The sequence below is a fragment of the Tachyglossus aculeatus genome, chromosome 17, assembly GCF_015852505.1.
Source record: "Tachyglossus aculeatus isolate mTacAcu1 chromosome 17, mTacAcu1.pri, whole genome shotgun sequence".
Lineage (NCBI taxonomy): Eukaryota > Metazoa > Chordata > Mammalia > Monotremata > Tachyglossidae > Tachyglossus > Tachyglossus aculeatus.
The window spans coordinates 15,309,096-15,334,015 of record NC_052082.1 but is presented as its reverse complement, the minus strand read 5'-3'; the positions used below and the strand labels follow the sequence as shown (position 1 = coordinate 15,334,015).

The 24,920-nt window shown below is 41.7% G+C and overlaps 1 protein-coding gene across 5 annotated transcripts in view; it reads right to left on the bottom strand.

Annotated features, from left to right (window-relative positions):
* PPIP5K2 (diphosphoinositol pentakisphosphate kinase 2) overlaps positions 1-24,920 on the bottom strand; it is a 71,950-nt gene that overhangs the window by 37,349 nt on the left and 9,681 nt on the right. For all 5 annotated transcript variants that reach the window (XM_038759551.1, XM_038759552.1, XM_038759553.1 and 2 more), the window contains exons 2-14: positions 19,309-19,685; positions 17,219-17,414; positions 14,543-14,633; positions 13,907-13,992; positions 11,003-11,157; positions 10,102-10,203; positions 9,429-9,590; positions 8,935-9,056; positions 6,315-6,416; positions 5,416-5,502; positions 4,151-4,226; positions 3,958-4,067; positions 2,489-2,574 (exon numbers count right to left, since the gene is read on the bottom strand). In XM_038759551.1, coding sequence (XP_038615479.1) covers positions 2,489-2,574; positions 3,958-4,067; positions 4,151-4,226; positions 5,416-5,502; positions 6,315-6,416; positions 8,935-9,056; positions 9,429-9,590; positions 10,102-10,203; positions 11,003-11,157; positions 13,907-13,992; positions 14,543-14,633; positions 17,219-17,414; positions 19,309-19,458 — 1,525 coding nt within the window. In that variant the 5' untranslated portion in view covers positions 19,459-19,685. The remainder of the gene's footprint in view (positions 1-2,488; positions 2,575-3,957; positions 4,068-4,150; positions 4,227-5,415; positions 5,503-6,314; positions 6,417-8,934; positions 9,057-9,428; positions 9,591-10,101; positions 10,204-11,002; positions 11,158-13,906; positions 13,993-14,542; positions 14,634-17,218; positions 17,415-19,308; positions 19,686-24,920) is intronic.

Below are 24,920 nucleotides of genomic sequence, written 5' to 3'. Positions count from 1 at the left end.
AGTGTGCAATAAAAACCCTTGGGGCCCACTTCATATTGAAGTTTAATGATATTTTTGTGGACTGTTACACTTGATAGCAAAGTTCTATTTTTTGAAGCCCAGTCAGTTTTCCTATGATCTTGGGGTTGGGCCTCCCGAAGAACCTCACGTGACAGAAACTTGTATTACTCACACTGTTTCTTCTGACACCACACTGCGCTGTCTCCAGACAGATGTGCATTGTTGGAAGAACATTCCCTAACTCCACCAGAGTTCTAACCAAAATGTGTAGTGAAAACATATGTCGAGGCAGAATGGACTATTTGAGGGTAACGCACATCATTTCTAAACCTGGCTTGGGCAGGGGGTAGAAGCAGCAAGAGAGAGAGAGAAAAAAAAAAACCTACAAGAAGGAATCCCTGATTTGCTTGGTTAAGGTGGGAATGGAAATGCAAGGTTCCCCTTGAGCAACTTCCAAGTTATTAAGCAGTAATCAGGCAGTCCCCACTCAACTTTATTTATTGAGTGCTTAACTGGGTACAGCACTTTTGACAGCAGTCTGTGAGTCCATGTGGGACAGGGACTGTGTCCAACCTGATTAAATTCCACCTACCTCAATGCTTAGAACAGTGCTTGGCACATAGTAAGTGCTTAACAAGTACTCCTACTATTATTATTACTAGCCTTCCATCGCTACTGTCCTGAATTCTGGCCAGGTGAGGGGCGATTTGTAGCCAATTTTCCATCAGAGAAGGGATTTTTGGTTGTTTTTTTTTTTTGTATAATGCACTGCTTCCATTGGCAGTTCAACACATACTATTACTGCCAGTTCCAATTGAAGTTTAGGTTCATTTTCAGGTTCTGATGGAGCCTTTTTGGTATGAAATAGATCATGGGCGTTCCCTTGCTTCTCTTTAGCCCTGACTGAGAAGGCTAATTCAGTCAGGACTCCTGTCTGAAATAGGATTTCCTCATATTTTTCAGTCTCCATGACTAAACTGGAGTCCCCATTAGGGCCCACCAGAGTGAAATTTATGGTAGAACAAGAAGCACGCTGCACATAGTGCAATCCAGGCATGCACTCAGCAGCCATTTTACAAGCCAAGATACAGATTTTAGGTGCATTTCTGTAAAACCTTCATATTTTGTGGGTGTACCACAGCATGAGGTGCCTTGAGAAGCAGCATGGCTCAGTGGAAAGAGCCCGGGCTTGGGAGTCAGAGGTCGTGGGTTCTAATCCCTGCTCCGCCACTTATCAGCTGTGTGATTTGGGGCAAGTCACTTCACTTCTCTGTGCCTCAGTTCCCTCATCAGTAAAATGGGGATTAAGTCTGTGAACCCCACGTGGGACAACCTGATTACCCTGTACCTATCCCAGAGCTTAGAACAGTGCTTGGCACATACTAAGCGCTTAATAAATACCATTATTATTATTATTTGGTCAATGTTTCGTTATAGCTTGGTAACCATACAATTCTCTTGTGGATGGTCAGTGAAACATATACAAAAGTAGCTCACCAAGCTCACCTAGATGTGTCCTAAACCAAAAACAACAAGCACCTAAACTGATGTTCTCTTGCAGAAAGCCATGCACTGGTGCATAGTGTAGTCTTCTGCTTTCACGTGAGATTTTGGGAGACAGGGTGTCCCACAGTGTTAGAGCTCATCTGTGGTGGAAGAGATAGGATCCCAGAGAACCGTGCTGCTGCCTGGGATTGGCGTGCCCCTATCCCTGGCTCATACCGCTTTCTTGGTTCACAGGGCAACCACCAAAGTGGTGGGAGAGAGTGGAAGGGGGCATCTGGTTTGTTGATGTCTTTCCTAGCAACACAGAGCTTCACCAAGCCTAAGGGGCACTTCCTAGGAAAATCTATGCAGCAACAGAGTGATATTCTGAGCCCTTTTTCCTCTCCTTCTCCTCCCCACAGCACCTGTATATACATTTGTACAGATTTATTACTCTTATTTTACTTGTACATATTTACTATTCTATTTATTTTGTCAATGATGTGCATCTAAGCTTTATTTCTATTTATTCTGATGACACCTGTCCACATGCTTTGTTTCGTTGTCTGTCTCCCCCCTTCTAGACTGTGAGCCCGTTGTTGGGTAGGGACCGTCTCTATATGTTGCCAACTTGTACTTCCCAGGCGCTTAGTACAGTGCTCTGCACACAGTAAGCGCTCAATAAACACAACTGAATGAATAGACATGTACACTCTCTGTGGCCAGTCTGAACCTTTGGAATGCTCAAGCCTGTACCCTTCACCTCTTCCTGATCCCAAAAGATTATATATATATCCTCTCATATCCAGGCTGCCTGGAGTGACCTTGAGAAAAGTGGAAATTGTGAACAGAGGCCAAGCTCTCTGCAGTTTGGACAAAAGGCAAAGAGAAGAACCAGTGCGCTTGTGACTTCCAACCAGATTGCTTGTGACTTCCAGTTTGCCTGTGACTGGCAGTCACGGCACCAGCTGAGGTCTAAATCGTGGGCAACTACAGCATGTACCTTCCTCTTCACTAGATGTTTTAGGACAACCGTGAGGGAGATAAGTCAACTGGACTTTACGATTTATTCCAGAAAAATGTCCATACCTAAAAATAAACAAAACAGACTTCTAATAAAATTGTTGAAAAAACTTTCAAATACATACAAACTTTCAAAAAAAATCATACGACTGCTACAATAAAAAGGACAAAATTTGTTCATTTTCAACCACATTAATATCCACGAGGCAAACATATATACTCACATAGATATCACAGAATCACTCAACTCCTGGCCGTGATACGCTCGCTTTTATCTTTTAAACTGACTCCTCATCACTTGTCCTTATCCCATGACCCCCAAACACCACTTCCCTCCCTTTTTCCCCGTCCCTTCGCTCCCTCTCCGCTGACTTCACTTGTAGGAAGCGCCCTCCTCTTCCCACTTGTCCTTCCCCAAACATTCAACCCTACCCTCACCTTGCCACCCCCTTTACAATCACACTTATTTGGAGGAGCAACCCTAACTGACCTGCTCTTTTCCTTGTGGTCCTCCTCCTTTCAGCTTTGTATTAACATCCTACTCTAATTGACAGAAGCTACTTAAGGGAGGCTAGGGTGCTTTAGGGACTAAGTCACACCAGCCTCTTTCCTCCCTTACTTCCTCAAGTGGCAAAAAGAGTTTTAGAGGAGAAGCAGCAATAATTAGGGCGACAACTCACTTTTGGGCCACAGTTGGAAAATAGACAAGGTACACACAAAGAGGAAGACACATCAACAGATTAGAGGGATATGAGGCAGAAAGGAGAAAAGTAGCACAAGATAAGAAAGGACAAATTAGGGAGAGAGAGAAAAGGAAAAATAAAATGGACAAAGAATAGGTTATTTCCACTAATTCTTAACATAAATCTTCCACTAAATGTGACTTTCCTGCTGACTATCAAATAGAGAGTTTTACTGGACACTCTAAAGGACGTTTCTACCAGATGAATTTCCTGACAATCATTTTTAAACTTCCAAAAAACTACACATTACCACGGAATATATTTCTGTTGATTTGTGCACAACCCCAGAAATGACAAACACCTTTTGGCCTAATAATGACCTGATGAATATAATCAAGAGCTTTAGACATGCAGAACATGAAAATGCACTAAAAGTACGTATTCTGTGAAGAAGGGGGAATAATATTTTTTTTAGTCTATAATAATAGAGTTAGAATTTCTGTTGGAAATAAGCAGGTCAAGGCAGTGACCAACCCAGCAATCCTGCAGCCTAAATGACAGTGCCTGCCAGAGCCTGTCATCTTATTCTTTAATAATTCTTTAAAAAATGCTCTACCCTTTTGAATCGGATGCCACTTTTTCAATTATTTTCCATCCAGCTGAAGGTATATTAAAGGGGGATAAAGGATCAAACTGGAAAGCCTCTGTAATGCAGGAAGACCACAGAGGAGACAGAACCTAAATAGAATTTTAAAAAGCAACTCACATTTCTAATACAGTTTTCAGTTGTTCAAGTTTTGATTTGCTCTCTTCGATTTCAGAATCGTTATTCTGCCCAAGTTCTAAAAGAAGCTGTCTAGCAATGTCCAGCACTTCCTACAAAATAAAGAAAGTATCCTTCACTTTACCTGTTTCCCAGCTGTAATTGTGGAAGTGAAATACTATTCAAATAAACTTGCCTGTAACTGTTTTGGCTTTTTCAGTTTTAGCTTTCCGGACTTATAGCCTTCGCACTTCTCAAAAAGATCAAAAAACCTTGTAAGAGAAAAGCATAAAACATTGGTAAGTGATCAAAATTTCAATTTTATTTGTTAAAACTTCATCTACATCTACCTACATACGTATCTACCAATTCTGTTGTATTGTACTCTCCCCAGCACTCAGTACAGTGCTCTGCACACAGTAAGTGTCCAGCAAATACCACTGATAAACTGAGTAATATATTTCAAGGAGAGGTAAGTGTTACCTGGGTCAGATAAGAGGCAGGGGACTAGATGATTTGGGTCCATTTCAGAATTTACGATCAGTATATCTGTAAGGAACATTCCTCTCCTAAATGCACTATCGTTTTTAGACTTTAATATTGGCATTCTAATTCTTTTTACCGCCCACCGCATCCACACTTTATGAAGTGGGAGATAAAGATTAAAGATATTTAATTGGGATTTGGAATCATAGCTGAGCCCGGGTTTGGGAATCAGAGGTCATGGGTTCTAATCCCGGCTTCGCAACTTGTCAGCTGTGTGACCGTGGGCAAGTCACTTAACTTCTCTGTGCCTCAGTTACCTCATCTGTAAAACGGGGATTAAGACTGTGAGCCCCACGAGGGACAACCTGATCACCGTGTATCTACCCCAATGCCTAGAACAGTGCTTGGCACAGAGTAAGCGCTTAATAAATACCATCATTATTATTATGTAAACGTACAGGTACAGTGAAAGGAATGATTTTAAATACTTCCACCGGCAAAAAGTGTTCTAATGGGAGTGGTATGGGACTAAGGGTTGATGGGAGACGTGAAAGCTAGTCATGATACAGAGCAGGATACAGGAGGTAGGAAGAGGAAATCACATAGAGAACCTATAAATCCTTCAAATACACAAACTGCAGTGCAAAAGCAAAGGAACCCTTGTTTCTGACTTTTCTGTTTTGCTGAACTGATATAGACAAATGATTCCTGAGTGAGACGAACAGTGAATAAAACCAAACGGTACTTCCTCGTAACATGACATGACTGCGGATACCAAATTATTGCTCATGACTATGTGCACCAGTTTCATATATGTATACACAAAATACTAGGAAAATTAAATGAAGAAACTGTCAGAACAGACCAGGCACTGTTATAATACCGATAAAAAGAGATGATTTGTCTCAATGGGATGCCTTACGCTAAGGGTAAAGTATCCAATCAGGTAATTATGTGATTCACTTGAAGACCTACTTCTGATGTCTCACTTCCATTTTCATCTTTTGTTTTGGTGTTCGATCCCCGTGTCGTATAACTGCAATAACACATCTAAGCTCCATCCTGAAAGAGAGGGGGGAAAAAAAGGGGCTTCATTCTGTGAATGTAAAAGTTCTACTGTACATTTTAGATTTATTCAAGTTCAGTATATCTTTTTTTAACACCATCACATTTTAACACAAGAGACTCTCAAAGAAGAAACCGGCACAACAATGTGGCAATACAAATCACTCTTTAGGCATACAGTATTAAATATTCTTACAATTTTAAGAAATTAACACTGACGAAGATATCTCAGATCAATATGAATATCAAGTATTATCAAAAGAAAGAAAACAACAGAACACACACACACACGAACAACATCAACAAAAACTTGTTTTGCCATGGAATAAAAATTGAAGTGTTGAAAACCTCATCTCCTGGGAGAGAAAGGGTAGCTGCTCGGCACTGAATTTCAGTGTCAAAAAACCAACAGGCCTAATTCACCGAATCACTCAAAATTTCCTCATTTTAATGCTTTAGTTAAATCCAGAAACACCCAGGGCAAATGGCTGATATATGCCTAACCGATAAAAGTGAACTTTACTATTTCCCTGAGAAAATACAGTTGGTGGCCATAACTCCTTTTGGTTATTTACTCTAATGGTATAGTCAACTATGCATTCTCACGCACTCCTTGAGAAATACCGGAACAAAATAGTTTTCGGTATGTAAAAGGCCTTGAAGTCCATCTTCCTAACAGTACAATGAGTCCAAAAGCGAAAGTTTACTAATCATGGGTACAAAATTTTCACATGACAATTTGTACTGGTGTGAGAAAAGACCCATGGAAAACCACAGGGAAGCTGCATACTGAGAAACTTCCTTCTTACATCGTTCCAGATGTGGTTGGCACAATTGGTATATCTTCGGCTTCTAATGGTATTGACCATGGAATCTGAAATTGTGGAGCAAGCTCTCGCATTATGATATTTCTTAAAAAAACAGAGAAAAAACACTAAAGATTAACATTTTATATCTAATTTATGCTAAAATATAGATCCCACAAAATGGAGTTTAAAACCTTAGAATATCAAGTGTACAAGCCATAATCCAAATAATTCACAGTAAATATTATTGTCCTAAAAAAGCCACCTCCCTTTGGTTCAAAAGGGCATAGGATTACATTTGATTCTATTTGAGCAAAATTCTTATTCTTCACGGAGTATGCTTTTCTTTCTGCATACCTTTAGTAATCTCCACTATTTACCCAAAAAAATGGATTCGGTAGGCATATACATTTTACTCCTAAGGCACTGATATTCACTGAGCTAAATTCCTAACTTTACATTTCCAATTATTCCACAATAGCATATTCATCAGATTTAAAATAAAACTCAAAAATGCATGTTTAGCTTGGTTCTAAATTCTCTAGAAATTTAAACCACACACAATTATTTGCAATATATCTAGTTCATTCATTCATTCAATCGTATTTATTGAGAGCTTACTGTGTGCAGAGCATTGTATTAAGCACTTGGGAAGTACAAGTTCTTGCTATACTAGTACTAGTTCTTGCTATACCACTGGGGTCACATTTTTTCATAATTTCTAATTAAGGAAAATTCATGCTATGGTCACAAATGAGCGACATCTTATGTATGGTGCCTAAATTGTTTCTTTTGACATGACGGCACACTGTATTCATTCAATCGCATTTATTGAGCACTTACTGTGTGCAGAGCTCTCTACCAAGCACTTGGACAGTACAATTCAGCAATAAAGAGAGACAATCCCTGCCCACATTGGGCTTACAGTCTAAAAGGAGACAGATATCATACCTATAACATATACAGAAGTAGTGTGGGGCAGGGAGAGGGAGGAAGAGGAAAGGGAGCGAGTCAAGGTGATGTGGAAGGGCGGGGAAGCTGAGGAAAAGGGGGGCTTAGTCTGGGAAGACCTCTTGGAGGAGGTGAGCCTTTGGTAGGGCTTTGAAGGGTAGGGAAGAGTGATTGGCAGATTTGAGTATTTACTGAGCGCTTACTGTGTGCAGAGCACTGTACTAGGAGCTCGGGAGAGTACAATGCAACAATAAGCAATATTCAAGTGGGCTCGTTTTGTTGGATGAACATTCTCTAATTCCCTAACAACATTCTACTCAAAATGTACAGAGAAAGCATGCACTGTGCCAGAACTAAGAGAATGTCATTGGAAAATAAAATTCTCACGGAAACGCCCCTCCCCAACACCAAAAAAAGACCCAAGTAAGCTTCAGAACAATAGATATCCCTCTAGACTCTGGTCAGGGAACCTTTTTAACCAACTATCCCAAGCACTTAGTACACTGTTCTGCACACAGCAAGTGCTCAGTAAATACCACTGATTGATAACAAAGTTGATACCTGTTATATTTAATTTTCAAGTAGACTCATTTCATGAGACTTCATTATATATTCATAATTTGTTAGCATACTAAAATCGTTTTGCAGGTAGGAAGATGGGTTAGTCAGTTTTGTGCTTGAAGTGTACACTCAAATGACTGAAATTAGGTTATCTGAATTAATTTCCCAAATAATCCCGGAACAGCTGCATTAATTTTACAAAAATAAGGAGCTTAAGAAAAATAGTCACCATAAGGCTTCTAAATTTACCATCACTCAAGGCAATGAAAGGTCACTTCTTAATGATATTCCAACTCACTGTTTTCCAGAGTTTGCTTTCATAACCAAAAGGCCAAGTCTACATCATCAAAATTTGGTCCTCACTTTAGCGAGGTTACACAGAGTTTGGAAGAACAGATTTAGTCTGATCTACACATTTCCAATTAACCTTATCTTTTCTCACTTAATTTTGGAGAATAATTTAGGCCCTGGGGAGAATTCAGCTCAGCAAATTTCTTTAGCAAGAGACAGAGGACTGATTAAATCTTGATTATTACTGCTACTGCTTTAAAATGTGCTCCAATGCTGCTCTTCCTATGACTGTTCTCGGAAATTTAAATGAAACTAAGACCTGAACTCCATCAAAGCAGTTGACCATGAATTTCTATTTCCTTATTTTTCCTCCACATCCATCCTCACAAACCTTTAAGACTAAAGCAACTCACCTACAATTTACCTAGGATCAGCAGTTTACTCCCCACTTCAAATGTTGGAAATTTACCCAGGATCTCATTTACATAGCAGTAGTTTTGGTGCTTACTGAACAAAAAGATCTAGGTTTTAATTTCCAACTCCACAGTTCCTACAGCTATGCTTTAAGTCACAGTGCTCTTTTCTACCTCAAAAGATTAATTCGTAGAGGCCAATTTTTAATAACTTCAAAGGTATTTAAATATTTGCATGTTTTAAAATCATGTCTCCAACAAATTACAAATATTTACAATGTTAAAAAGGGTCCTCATTTGTTATCTGGCAAATAAACATGAAGTTACTTCAAAAGGAATATCTGGACACTTCCTTTCATTTTGAAGACAAGCAAACCCGAAGAGAAAATATACCACCAAACTCTTACCCAAGTATTTTAGCGCAGTCATCGTAATATTTCATAGAATTCTTCACAAAACTGAAGCCGTTGACATCACAAACATATGACTGTCCATTAGCACGCAGTAAGTCAAAGCCACAAACTGTTTGCTATTTAAAAATAAAAGAGTATCTTGTCAAAGGTTCCATTTCAATTGGTCATGTATTAGTCGACCTTTTCATGAGTTTTTTTTTTTTTAAAAGACACATGTATATATAAAATAATTATTGAGTATTCATATGGTGAAAGGAAGCAGTTAGTAAAGAACATAAAGTTCTACTAGAGGTATGGTGTACTCTTCAGGGATGTAGAACATAATAATAATAATGGTATTTATTAAGCGCTTACTATGTGCAAAGACATTTTCCAGAATAAAGCACACATTTTTATTTCCCCCCCTTTTCCCAAGTATTATAGTCGCACTGCTAATCACTACAGGAAACAGATCCCAAACACGTTGTGGGAAAACTAAGTCGTTTTACCTTAAAAGCGAGGCAGACTTTCCAAGCAATTAATTTTTCTCTTGCATTAAGGATGACAGGATATCGGACTTCCTTCCCTTCACTATCCCTTTCCACTTTGCCATCTAGGGCAGGGGATTTCCGAGCTTCGGCATGGGCATAGTCCGGGCCCACTGTATACACCTTTAACAAAAAAAAAGTTAACGGTTTAGTACTGAACAGATAAGAACTAAGAAAAAGAACACCCTCCCCACAGCCCCTTAATACCACCTTGACAATATTTTAAATTCAGTGACAGACTTAAAAAGCTCATTACAGCTCCATAAAAATAACCTTGCAGGTTTAAATTCCTGGGTGATCCAACTTGTACTTCCCAAGCGCTTAGTACAGTGTTCTGCACACAGTAAGCGCTCAATAAATACGACTGAATGAATGAATAAAGGAAAAAACATAACCGTGAATCCTCAGAGACCACTCTGTCTGCAATATTTTATCCTAATCACGAGTCACAGATTTTTGTGGCTGCTTGATCTTTAATAAACTCTCTTACAGTGGTATTCCCCATTTCAAACCCTCGAATTATTTTAATTATTAATAACAGTGCTTTGCACGTAGTAAGCGCTTAATAAATGCCATTATTATTATTATTATTAATCATTTGTTGACAATATACCGAATGCATTGTTGCCCCTACCTTCACGTCAGTTCCATCTGTAGGCATGAACTCCTCATAAATGTACGAGCCTGTTTTTCGAACATTACTTTCAGGGGAGTAAACGCTACTTCTGCTGCCGATCTGTAATAAACACAAAATAACTGCCATTACAGAAAGGCCCAACCGTGAAATATAAACGGTAGATTCAGTGTATGCAAATAAGTGAATAAGTGGGCTTCCCAACACACAGAGAGCAAAATTAAAACAAAATGGCATCAGTATTGGCAAAGTGTGAGCCTTCAGTTAGGTGGCATTGCCAAGTGTAAACAAACAAACAAACAAACAAAAATGGAACTGGGAGTCAGGAGACCCAAGTTCGAGTCCCAATCTCACCACTGGCCTACTGTGTGACTGTGGGCAAAAAGCCTCTCTTGGCTCCATATTCTCTCTGTAAAGTGGTGAAGAAACATTGTGAGCCCTAGGTGGGAATGGCGGGGGATGTGGGTTCTAATCCTGCCTCCACCACTTGCCTACTGAGTGACCTAGAGCAAGTCACTTAACTTCTTTGTGCCTCAGTTTCCCCAACTGCAAAATGAGGATTTAATGCCTCCTAACTTGACTGTGAGCCCCATGTGGGTCATGGACTGTATCCGGCCTAATTAACTTGTATCTACTCCAGGGCTGGACACATACTAAGCGCTTAACAAATATCATAAAAAAGACGAAACAAAGAACCACAACAAAAAATAAAATGGGGGACTGGGTCTGACCACATAACCGTGTATCAGCCCCTATGTTCAATGGATAATGAGTCCTGGATAAATGCCACTATCATTATAAAAGGATTCAATTTTTGCATTATTTATTCTGGGAGAGATTGCTGATGTCCTGGAAAGAACGACGACTCGCATGTAATTTAATCCACATACAAAAACTTTACCTTCCGAAAGAGCCTCTGACTCCCTCCTCCAGCAGATGTTGGGTAATAAATGTAAACATTATGGTCCTCGGCACTGACTGGCTTTTCAACAAATGGCTTTTGGAAAATTGCTCCATTTACCTCAACGTGATCTTCCCCTTCGACCAGATTGCATTCTGTGGGAGGAAGATAGCACAGTTTTATGCTAAGACTGAATTGCCCAAGTATGACCGCTTTCACAGACCTATTTAGAACTCGAAACTCAAAGAGCATACCCAAATAAATTATTACTCGTGAAACATAAAATTCTAAGAGAGAAATACAATCTTCATTTTAAATTTTATATCAAGTACTTTTCTCAGGCTTAGAACTCAGACAGGAACTTCTGGCCTGATGTTCAACTATAAAACATTTTCCGTATTTATTGGCATAAATTGCCTCCACTACCCACCATCTACTTTGAAGAAGAAATGAGTCATTTTTTGTACCATATAATTGCAAACAATGATAGCTGCTCTAAAACAAATGAATACTTTTGACTATTGTTGGGCGGGGTCCTTCCTAAAAATGTGGTGACTACGTTGTTCAGGTTGTCTTTAAGGGTTGGGATATCTCTTTTACTTTCTTCCACCTTCAAAATGATGTGAGCTGAATAATATGACCAGAATTTGGCTTTAAACAGACATACAAGCAAAATTAGTGATTCATCCCTGTGTGTTTTGCACAGAGCAAGGGCTTAATAAACACCAATGATTGATTGATTCCCTGTTCAACAATACAGCATCAGTGCCAGTGAAAGAAACTCACGTCACTGCCTCCAGAACTGACTTTACTGACTATAATCTACTGCCAGTTTTGATTACAACTACATTTGATAGAATTCAAGGAAGATTGACTGATGCAGTTTTTAATATTTCATGTCAAAGTTAGGTTTTAATGTTAGGGCCATTTGGATGTTATATCCTCCTCGTTTGCCCTTGAGCACACTGTGGGGATTTGGCTCAAACTCTGACAGAATTTCAAGAGCACTTGAATTAACAGCAGTGGCCTACGACATTTTTGGAATGGAATAAAGCCTTTATCAGAAGCTCTTTTTAACTCAAACCTACACCCTATTAAGGCAGTGGTAATCATAGTGACCCCTTTATAAGTGTTATTTACAGGTGGAATGTAAAGTGTGGGCAAGCCTCCAAGATCAAAGTCCGGATTGATAGGGATGACATTGGGTCATCTGAAGCACTCAAACGTCTAATGTGGGCATTGTCTGGTAGTGTCGAGGAGGGGAATGTTGTGGCATGATTCCCATTTGGCTCAGAGCTGAGAGAACTGACAGATGTAAGGCTAAAGAGCCAACAGCATCAAAACTCCCGAAAGAGTCTCAGATGAAGAGAATTAAAAAAAACTCAATAATAACTGACTCAAGGACATAAGACATAATTGCTGAGATCACAAGGACTTATGAGGTAGGACAACCAAGAAGGCCACCAAATATGTATGTCTTGGTACGTGTGAAGAGCATATGAAGGTAGCAATTATTTTAAGTTATAACCAAGGGCCACCTTCATTGACAGAGCATATGATTTTTCATTACCTCAGTAGGCCAAACTGTTTATCCTAGACTGAGATTTCTGGTGCCTCCATGTCTCCCCTAAACTTTCCCAAAATTCACAAACCATTGGATTCATTATAATTAAATATGTACTAAATGTCTGACACTTTTTTAAAAAATGGTATTTGCTAAATCTGTACTAGGTGCCAGGCTCTGTACTAAGCGCTGGAGTAAGATACAAACTAATCAGGCTGGACAAAGTCGCACATGGTGTAGTGGATAGAGCACGCGACTGGGAGTCAGGTGGTCATGGGTTCGAATCCCGGCTTTGCCACTTGTCTGCTTTGGGTCCTTGGGCAGTCCCTTCACTTCTCTGTGCCTCATTCACCTCATCTGTAAAGTGGGGATTGAGACAGGGACTGTGTTCAACTCAATTTGCTTGTATCCACCCCAGCGCTTAGTACAGTGCCTGACACATAGTAAGCGCTGAACAAATACTACAACTATTATTATTATCCCACATGAGGTTCACAGTCTCAATCCATATTTAACAGATGAGGGATCTGAGGCACACAGAAGTGACTTGCCCAAGGTCACACAGCAGACAAGTGGCAGAGCCAGAATCAGAACCCAGGTCCTCGGACCCCCAAGCCCGTACTCTTTCCAGGAGGCCACGTTGTTTCACTTGCTACCTCTGGCTCCGGGATTGCAGTTTGTTCACCATTACAGAAAAAAACACAATGCATCCTAGTACCAGAAGTAGCAAGTGAAAACACAGTGGGTTTGAAATTACAACATGGCATCGCTCTGGCCATAGGCAGTCATGGTTATTCACAGCTCCCGAGAAATCAGAAAGAAAGGTTGGAAAACAAAAAACAAAATTAAAAAAAAAACCCTAAGCTACGTTTGATCTGGCAGTGTAAAGAATTCAGTAGAGGTGGCAAGAGAGGGAAAGGAGCAAGAGGGGTTAGTAATCCCGAGTGGCCAAAGCACCTGAGGTCAAGAGGTGGAGGCTGACAGAATAGGGGTGGAGGAGATGGGCAGGAGCAGCAATGGAAAATATGACCACAGGTTCCAAAGGATAGGACCTGGATTGGGTATTGGAGCACTTCTTGGAATAAGAGAGGCAGTAAGCATGAGAGACCAGAAAGATAAAAGCTCAGAGAAAGAAGTGAGGGGAAATCAACAGGGAAAATAGCAAGATAGGAGAGAATGAGAAGGGACAGAAGAAAGAGCACGAGGGGAGGAAATGCAAGGTGATATGACCGAAGACAAGAGAGCAATTAACAAAAACCTAGTTTGTTTTAAAAAACCTGAAACAGATCACAAGTCATACTGACTCAATTATTAAGAAATGGATCAAAACCCACTCTTACCTTTGGGATTATTCGGGTCTCGATTCAGAATTGCATAACGAGGAAGTAAAATGCCTTCTGCTTGGAGAATACTATAGACTTCTCTCCTGTAAAAAAAAAAAAAAGCTCATACTCAGGTTTTTTTATATACTTCCATACAGTTATAAAAACTCCATAGTCCAAAAAACCAAAATTTCCTATTTCGTCGAAATTTAAATATGCCTACAAGGAAACTAAGTTGGTTTGAGGCTACACAGACATTTTTAAAGGAATGTAAGGATCTAAACATCTGGAGGAAGGGAAAAGGAGAGTCAGGCTTTAGCAAATGGGTGGGGAAATCTGGATGGGGCTCAAATTTCATCAACTAAAAAACTCCAAATTACAAAAACCCCCTCAAAACCCTACATTTTAAAATGTCAAAATCAAGATTATTTTGATGTTAATTACTTTCTGAATACATGCCATTGCAATTTGCTTATCCTTGTTTTACAGTATTTCCTTCATTCAATCATAGTTATTGAGCTCTTACTGTGTGCAGAGCACTGTACTCAGCGCTTGGGAGAGTATAACAGTAAATAGATTCACATTTATTTCAAGCCACAAAATTCACAACCCACAGTTCATTGCTGGGGCTCATTGAATAAGGATATCCCTTACCTGTCCTGTATGCGATATTGCATATTCAAGTCATTGATGACAAATGGATTCCTGAGCTTTGCATAGGCAACTGCTTTGTCCAGTGGAAATCCTGAAAAATTTAATCACACACACATTTATAGGTTCAGTTTGGTCTAGTGGAAAGAGCACGGGCTTGGGTTCTAATACTGGAACTACCGCTCATCTGCTGAGTGACCATGAGCAAGTCACATAACTTCTCTGTGCCTCAGTTCCCTCATCTGCAAATTAGGGATTCAATACCATTTTCCCTCTATGTAGACTGTGAGGCAAATAGGGGACAAGATTATTCTGCATCTCTCCCAGAGCTTCATTCAGTTCTTGGCACATTGTAAGTGCTTAAATACCATAATTATTAATAGGCAATCTGGATTTACTGTATTAACTGGACAGATGTATAGCCTTTGGCTGAAGGTATACAACTGGAGAACTTTTAAAAACCCCAAGATGACTAATGGGTCAGTGTTTACTTTTAAGGTGATCTTCCCCTTTAATCCAACATAAAGTGACGAAGTTCCAAAATTGCAGATAAAAAACCCGTGGTAACCATGAGTAGGATACATAAACCACATCCAATAGGAAAGCAATGGTACAGATGACTCCAATCCATAGAGTATATGAATCAGGTGATGATTCACAGCACTGAAGAGGCAACTGGACAAGTAACAGCAATAATTACCATCCAATGGGGAATATAATTGACAGACCGGCACTGCAGAATATTCTCACTGCTCTAAATCAAGGCTGAGTAAAAGTTAGCCTGCAACTCAGAACTGGTTCACTAACTGACTGAATCTAGCTCATGGAACAAAGCATCTAGTACAGAGATCATTTGGTGCTCTGCTCCCTGTAGACAACACTGAAGATGACGAGGATTCACGAAGCTCATACGCTCACAGCAATCACCCCCTTCTGTTTGTAGTGGTCCCTATGTCTCTCCAAGAACCGTCACAGATGGTTAACAATGCTAAGACTCAAAAGCCCCATGTGATACTAAGCCTACATCTGATTATTTTATACTTACCCCAATGCTGGGCACATAGTAAGCACTTAATACAATAATAACGGTCTGAGTTGCCAACTGCACCCGTTCTGGCTAAGGGAGCTGTTGCAGGTGCTTCCTTTCCACCGCTTTAAAGTCTGTTTTCCTCCTGACTTTCACACTGATGCCTGGATTTGGAGCACGTGTTTGCCTGTCTTAGAGTTTCTCGAAGTGGCACACCACCCAAAATAGCCTGGCTTTAAGGAATCCTGAATTCTATCAGTGTAAATCAAGAGTTTTCCCTCTTCCTTTGGAAATGGTAGTGTCACAGCTTCAGGTCATCACCCGGAGAAGCTCTCCTCTTCACACCTAACCCCACCATCATACTGTATTACTGAGGGCATCCCGTGTGCAGACCTCCGCAACCATTTGCCAGCTGAGAAATGAAGTAACCGTATCTGAAGCTGAGAGCTCACAGCAGCAGCAACTGGGGCAGTACCCCTTCTCTTCCCTGAGGTTCATATGTCCAGGGCCCTTCTTGCTGTGCCCCCAGTCCTCGACTGAAAGCCTGTTGTGGGCAGGAAACGGGTCTACCAACTCTATTATATTGTACTCTCCCAAGCGCTTAGAACAATGCTTTGCACTCGGTTAGCACTCAAATACAATTGACTGATTAAGCAGCAGCAGTGGGAAGTTTCCTCTTTCCTGCTGGTTCGTTCCCTTGTTGGTTTCCCAGAAAGTCCCCTCCTTGTCAAGCAGCCAGCAAGAAACTGCTTGGCAAAATAAGAGCTGCCACACTCCTTAGGATCCTTTCATACTAAATATTCCGGGACCACTTATCCTCAAGGTTGAAAACCCTCTGGTATGATACAACACTTGGGAATGAATGCCTGAAATTCGTCTCCTCTCCTTCCCCGTGGGTACCTTCTGGTGATGTTACTTATTGCAGAAAGGTCCAAAGAGACAAGGAGAAGCAGTCTTCGGCCTGAAAAATCTACTCTTCAATCACTAGACCCTGTTTTCCCTCCACTGCCACTTAAAGCACATACTCTAGGCCATTATTAATCCACAGAACAATGCCCCACATTTCAAAAGAACTGATTCAGAGAGAAGAAAAGGAAAAGAGTCTGAAAGGGTGACTCAGTTTAGGCCCACTATAGCTGGCAGCTGAAGCACGCTGTTGTTGGCTAACAGCATTTGCAGTCAAATCCTCTCAAGTCCCTCATTTTTAATTAGAAAAATAATGATCAAGAGGGAATCTTCTACCTCCAAAACTAAACAAATCATTGGGGATTAAATGGAAAACACCAAATTCCCTTGGAAATTTTTAAAAATTGTGAGATTATGGTTGCTTTTACACAAATGATTGTAGGTTAGCTCTTCATATCTTCCATGATATTTTCAGAATTTCAAATATCTGAAGGAAAGTAACATCGAAAAAAACCTGGTGATTAATAATTAACTTCAGATGAAATATCTGAAGCAAATTTTTCAAAGTTCCACTATTTATAATGTTGAATATGGAGTGTCTGTCTTTCTCCCTGAATTTGTAGATATGGATTTTGTCAAGATTCATTGTTTGATAAAAGTACATCAGCATTACAACAAAAATCCAAAAAAATTGTATTCACCTTAAAACAGACATTTTCTATGTACAGAACACAAAAAATGATTACCTTTGGAATGAAAAGAAACGAGACAATCACACAAAGGCCAGTTTTCTACTGATTCATTCAAAATAACATCCTCTTCAAATATCACAACTGTTATGTATTTAAACATGGAAACACGTTCCAGAATTTCCTTCATTGGTTTGGATCTAGACTTCTTTGCCATGGAACATATGCCCACTACAATCTGTCTTTCAGGTGGCTAAGGGAGAAAAAAGAAAAAAGGAAAAGAATCATTCCAACGTATTTTAAATTCTGAAGTGATGTTAATATTGCTGCTCTATTTAAACAAAATCCCAAGCCATAATTAAGCCCCCACAGCGTTTACAGTTACCTTTAAAAACAATTTAAAGATCGACTACTACTGCACAAATATTTATCGCTATTTTATCTCAGGCATAACTACCTTAAAAAGAAAGAGGAAGGAGAGCAGGAAGTCTAGGAACTCAATATGAAAATATTAAACAGCAAAGTTCGGAAAGCCCAACTATTTAGACATCTTACGAGAGTCATGCAATCTCCCAAATTGGTCTTAACATGCCTAAACAAGTGCCCACCGGGACTGAAACAAGTAATGTGTTGTTAAGTAGCGTTCACATCCACAAAACGTAACATCTGATGAGTCAAAGTGAGGCTTAGCTGCAACAAGGCCCTCTAAATACACACATGAAATACTGTCAGACGTGAAATGGCTAAAATTAATGGTATCGCTGCAATCACATTTCTACATCACCGTACCATCATTATGACTGAGCACCCAAATACTGCAGGGTATCCAGTAGGCGCTTGAGTTATATGCAGTAGTAAGGGTTACCTTTCTTTCCCACTTCCCCACTTATGTACTATCTTTCAACTCTGCTGCCTCCCCCCTACCTCTTATTTTAGTATCTGTCTCCCAGCTACATGGAAAGATCTTTTAGGACAGGGACAGTGTTTATTAACTTGACTATACTCTTCCAAGCACTTAGTAGACTGCTCTTCACTAAGCAGTATATATATATATATATATATATATATATATATATATATATATATATACACCACTGATAATAGCCTCATCCCAGTCCCATTAAAGGGCATAATAGTTGCCTGAAATTGATGAACAACGCTTAGTACAGTGCCTGGCACACAGTACGTGCTCAACACCATTATTATTATTATTATAGTTCAAGCATATAAATCAACACCAGACAAATACACAAAAGCTGAGGGATGATGGAATGGCTTTTTAGGAAAGCATCAAAGGTGGTGAGGAATGGAGTTTGGCAAAACCAAGTGGGTGGAGGGAAGGAGAGGGCGTGAAGCATTCTGGAAAGGTGCAAGCGGTGGGTCAAGAGTAAGGGCAGGATTTCTTTTTCTGTTTTCTCTCTACCCCCACCCCCTCACACTCATCCACTCACGCTTTCACTCCTTTCAAGCACACCTAGACATCTCTCACCCTGTAAACTACGTCCAACTCATTGCTCAAACCTTCCCTGCCAGCTTGGCCAAATAATATCTACCCCAATCTCAAAAAAATAAAATAAAAAAAAACCTTCTAAAAATCCACCTCCTTCAGGAGGCCTTCCAAAATTAATGCTTTGCCTCTTTAGTCAAGCCTTCCCCCTCAGAAAACTCAGCACATTTATGCGCTTATCTGTTTTCTTGATACAGGTTACTTATTACTGATACGTTTATAAAGTTCACTCCCGTGCTCTTTTAACCTATATTTGATCATATTATAGCTCTCTTTGACTTACCTCATTAGACTGTAAACCTAGAGGGAAGGGATCATAATTTACACATATTGTTAGGTTTCTCCCCAGCCCCCGTACAACCACAGGCACTAAATAAATGCCAATGGTAATAGCCACTGCCTCTGGGTGTCGATGGCAACCTCTCCAGGTCAGCTTCCTGATCTACAAAATGGTACCAGAATGTTTTAATTCGTTTCAATTTATTTAAATTAGTCTCTCGATATCCTTGTTCTAGAAGTCGGTTCAGGGAATACAGATGCCTACACACTCGGCAAATTCTCTTATAGGGAAATGTGTTTATCCTGAATAACTTGAGCAAACGAGACAACTTTAAAAAGTGATTTCAAGAAGGCAACTCACTGAGTCGTACTCTTCATCCTCCTCCTCTTCGGCAGGGTCATAGAAGTGCTCGAATTCTCCAGGCTTGGTGGAATCCAAGGGCTCATCCTCTCCTTCTTCAGCCCCGACAAAGAATCTGGGAGGGTCGTCCTCTTTTTGTGGAACGGACATTATCTAAGCTAAATGAGAGCAGCAGCTAGAGGCAGATGCGCAACAGTTCATTCTCCCAGGAGCAGCTTGTTTCTGCTTGCACAATCACTTGCTACTGTGATATTCGGCTGCCAAGTGCTGTTTGGTTCCCGGTTATCTCTTCATTGTTGGTAGCCAAACTGTTGCTCCAGCTTTAAAAACAAAGTCACAGGTTGTTGCTTCCCTGAGTTGATGTGGCAATATTTTAACTAAAAAAAAAAACAAAAGCAAATGATTCCTCAAAAATGTTAGCATCGATACTCCTTTTTGACACTTTGGAGAACACGGTCTGGGCAGCGTATAAGGAGTTTGCCAAGCATGCCTTTCTCAATTGGCTTCAGATCCAAACAGAGCACGGTAGAATGGTTCTTTGCCACACAACAGCTATCAAAAGAGCAGAGAACAACTCCAGAAGTTCTAAGTTTATGTACCAGGAGATGATTTAACAAAATCATCAGAGTGGGCACTAGCAGCGTGGCTCAATGGAAAGAGCCCGGGCTTTGGAGTCCGAGGTCATGGGTTCAAATCCTGGCTCTACCACTTAGCTGTGTGACTTTGGGCAAGTCACTTCACTTCTCTGGGCCTCGGTCACCTCATCTGTAAAATGGGGATTAAGACTGTGAGCCCCCCGCGGGACAACCTGACCGCCTTGTAACCTCCCCAGCACTTAGAACAGTGCTTTGCACATAGTAAGCGCTTAATAAATGCCATTATTATTATTATTATTACTAAGAAAGGCTGGCTGTCTTGAGAGGCTCATCCACAATGCTAACGCTCTTCTCCGACATTACAATATGACTGGTCAAGTCAAAATTCAAGGTGCCCTGTCTGACCCTCTTTCATGATTATCAAAATATAATAATAATAATGGCATTTATTAAGCACTTACTACATGCAAAGCACTGTTCTAAGCACTGTGGAGGTTACAAGGCGGTCAGGTTGTCCTGCGCGGGGCTCACAGTCAATCCCCGTTTTACAGATGAGGTCACTGAGGCACAGAGAAGTTAAGTGATTTGCCCAAAGTCACACAGCTGACAATTGGCGGAGCCGGAATTTGAACCCATGACCACTGACTCCAAAGCCCGTGCTCTTTCCACTGAGCCATGCTGCTTCTCAAGAATAAGGCAGGGCTAGGTTGTAGGTTCTTTAAACTACCACATGCTTGATGCTATAAAGCCAGACCTGAAAATTGGTATCAGAGTAGGCGCCTGACCTACGTACCAGGAAATAAGTCCCACTCAACAGGCTACAATAATCACCACCGGTCTTTCAGAAAGCTACATGCCCTTGATGCTGACAACTGCACATCCCGAGACGTGCAGATATTTATAACAACTGTGGCATTTGTAAGTTCTTCCAAGAGTCAAGCACCGTCCTGAGCACTGGGGTAAATACAAGTTAATAAGATTGGACACTGTTCCTGTCCCACATGGGGTTCACAGTCTATGGAGAATGGAGATGAGGCAATGACTCCCCATTTTACCGATGGGGAAACTGAGGTAAAGAGATCATCATCATCATCATCATCAATCGTATTTACTGAGCGCTTACTATGTGCAGAGCACTGTACTAAGCGCTTGGGAAGTACAAATTGGCAACATATACAGACAGTCCCTACCCAACAGTGGGCTCACAGTCTAAATGGGGGAGACAGAGAACAAAACCAAACATACTAACAAAATAAAATAAATAGAATAGATATGTACAAGTAAAATAAATAAATAGAGTAATAAATATGTACAACCATATATACATATATACAGGTGCTGTGGGGAAGGGAAGGAGGTAAGATGGGGGGATGGAGAAGGGGACGAGGGGGAGAGGAAGGAAGGGGCTCAGTGTGGGAAGGCCTCCTGGAGGAGGTGAGCTCTCAGTAGGGCCTTGAAGGGAGGAAGAGAGCTCGCTTGGCGGATGGGCAGAGGGAGGGCATTCCAGGCCCAGGGGAGGACGTGGGTCGGGGGTCGATGGCGGGACAGGTGAGAGCGAGGTACGGTGAGGAGATTAGCGGTGGAGGAGTGGAGGGTGCGGGCTGGGCTGTAGAAGGAGAGAAGGGAGGTGAAGTAGGAGGGGGCGACACCTAGCAGAGCCAGAATTAGAACCCAAGTCCTCAGATGCCCAAGCCCACGCTCTTTCCAATAGGCCATGCTGCTTGACAAGACTAAAGATCACGATTATACTCTGGTCAAGAATCCCCACACACAACCAAAGGTTTTCAGCAGTCACCTAGGCAGAACATTATCAGATCATCCACAGGTACCCAAAGAAATAGAAAGCCAAATGAACAGAGCCATCGGCCTTGGGGCACTCGAACGGCTCTCTTCCTCCTACAACCCAACCCCCACACTCCACTCCTCTACTTTATGACAATCTCATCAATTCCATCCCCAACCCCATGTTCAAATCCTCTCTTGGGCCTGGAACTCCTCCCCCTTTATAGTCAACAGCCCACCAACGTTCCCACCTTCAAAAGCCTTTTAAAAAAAAAATCACACCTCCTCCAAGAGGCCTTCCTTAAGCCTTCATTTCCCCTTATCTGCTCTTCCCTTTGTGTGGATTATGCACTTGGCTGTATATTCCTTAAGCATTCTGATACGCACCACAGGATTTAATATCCTTGTATATGATTATAATATATGCTCTATTTCTCCAATTATAATTTATTTTAAAGTCCGTCTCCAACTGAAGACTTTGTCTCCTTATAAGCAGGTGTTACACCTACCAACTCTATCACATTGTATTTTGTCAAGTTTTGCACACAGTTAGCACTCAAATACCATGTGTTGATTGACTTTAGGAGATGGACAGCTTGAAAATAAGAGCATTAGTTTCTCACCTAACTGAAAATGTATTAAGATGTAAGGGTGCCCAACTCTTTGTTGGGCTGAGAGACATGCCCTACCACAGAAAGTAGATCTAGTGGTCTAACAGTTTCATGAGCATCACTATCAAGATACAGTTACCCACAGGGTAAGACAGGATCACTAAAAACAATCAGCTCAATAACATAGAGGCAGGTCTTCCAGCAACAGTTTGGAGAATAGATGACGGAGAATAGCCTAGCACGCATTGTAGGTGTGGTTCTCCTTCAACAGACATACTAGGAAGACTGACCAATGTTCTCAGTCTTCATCAGAACAATATTATATTAGTGTTTAATTCTGGATTTTCTACCTAAATATTCCTCTCATCTGGCAGCATTTTATAATTACTTTTTAGGCTTTTCCTCACAGTACCACATCCCCACTCGAGTGCCACATGTCACTCTGCCTGGCAACATCCTATCCCATAGCTCTTCTTTCCACAAAGATGAAGAGATGCCAGTTGTACCAAGGCCCTTGCTTATCACCAAGCATTCTACTTGATCCATTTAAATTTTTAAGTCTTTGGCACCAGGGCAGAAGCATTTGTATATTTTGGCTTTGCTGCTTTTCCAGTTTCCGCATCTGCCAGCTTCCTCCGTCTGAGGGCAATTTAATCTGCTCTGATTAATTCTTTTTTGAACCTCCCTCTCCGCATCTGCACTCCCTTGACCTCCAATTTTTCTTTTTATGGCATTCTGTTAAGCTTACTATGTGCCAGGCACTGAACTAAGCCCTTGGGTAGAAACAAGCTAATTAGGCTGGACACAGTCCCTGTCTCACATGGGTCTCACAGTCTTAATCCCCATTTTAAAGATGAGGTAACTGAAGCACAGAAGTGAAGTGACTTGCCCAAGGTTACATAGCAGGCAAGTGGCAGAGCCAGGCCTAAAACCCAGGTCCTTCTGATTCCCAGGTCCTTGCTCTATGTACTAGGCCATGAGGCTTCTCACCCCACAACCACCCACTGACTTCCCCTGCTCTGGGAGGGGGCATTCACTGGATTTCCCCATTTTTAGCTTAAAGCCTGTTGATCCTGTTCATTCCTAATGTCGGCAGTTGAATGTAATTTTATTCGGAAGGACCCTTTACTCCTTTCTAAGTCTCACCTCTCCCAAAACCCTAACCAGTGCACTGAGACCAATCAATCAATCAATCAATCGTATTTATTGAGCGCTTACTATGTGCAGAGCACTGTACTAAGCGCTTGGGAAGTACAAATTGGCATCACATAGAGACAGTCCCTACCCAACAGTGGGCTCACAGTCTAAAAGGGGGAGACAGAGAACAGAACCAAACATACCAACAAAATAAAATAAGTAGGATAGAAATGTACAAGTAAAATAAATAAATAAATAAATAAATAGAGTAATAAATATGTACAACCATATATACATCTATACAGGTGCTGTGGGGAAGGGAAGGAGGTAAGACGGGGGGATGGAGAGGGGGACGAGGGGGAGAGGAAAGAAGGGGCTCAGTCTGGGAAGGCCTCCTGGAGGAGGTGAGCTCTCAGCAGGGCCTTGAAGGGAGGAAGAGAGCTAGCTTGGCGGATGGGCAGAGGGATTGGGGGCATTCCAGGCCCGGGGGATGACGTGGGCCGGGGGTCGATGGCGGGACAGGCGAGAGCAAGGTACAGTGAGGAGATTAGCGGTGGCAGGGGAGCGGAGGGTGCGGGCTGGGCTGCAGAAGGAGAGAAGGGAGGTGAGGTAGGAGGGGGCGAGGGGATGGACAGCCTTGAAGCCCAGGGTGAGGAGTTTCTGCCTGATGCGCAGATTGATCGGTAGCCATTGGAGGTTTTTGAGGAGGGGAGTAATATGTCCAGAGCGTTTCTGGACAAAGATAATCCGGGCAGCAGCATGAAGTATGGATTGAAGTGGAGAGAGACATGAGGATGGGAGATCAGAGAGAAGGCTGGTGCAGTAGTCCAGACGGGATAGGATGAGAGCTTGAATTAGCAGGGTAGCGGTTTGGATGGAGAGGAAAGGGCGGATCTTGGCAATGTTGCGGAGCTGAGACCGGCAGGTTTTGGTGACGGCTTGGATGTGAGGGGTGAATGAGAGAGCGGAGTCGAGGATGACACCAAGGTTGCGGGCTTGTGAGACGGGAAGGATGGTAGTGCCATCAACAGAGATGGGAAAGTCAGGGAGAGGACAAGGTTTGGGAGGGAAGACAAGGAGCTCAGTCTTCGACATGTTGAGCTTTAGGTGGCGGGCGGACATCCAGATGGAGATGTCCTGAAGACAGGAGGAGATGCGAGCCTGGAGGGAGGGGGAGAGAGCAGGGGCAGAGATGGAGATCTGGGTGTCATCAGCGTAGAGGTGATAGTTGAAGCCGTGGGAGCGAATGAGGTCACCAAGGGAGTGAGTGTAGATTGAGAACAGAAGGGGACCAAGCACTGAACCTTGGGGAACCCCCACAGTAAGGGGATGGGAGGGGGAGGAGGAGCCTGCAAAAGAGACTGAGAAAGAACGACCGGAGAGATAAGAGGAGAACCAGGAGAGGACGGAGTCTGTGAAGCCAAGGTCAGATAACGTGTTGAGGAGAAGGGGGTGGTCCACAGTGTCAAAGGCAGCTGAGAGGTCG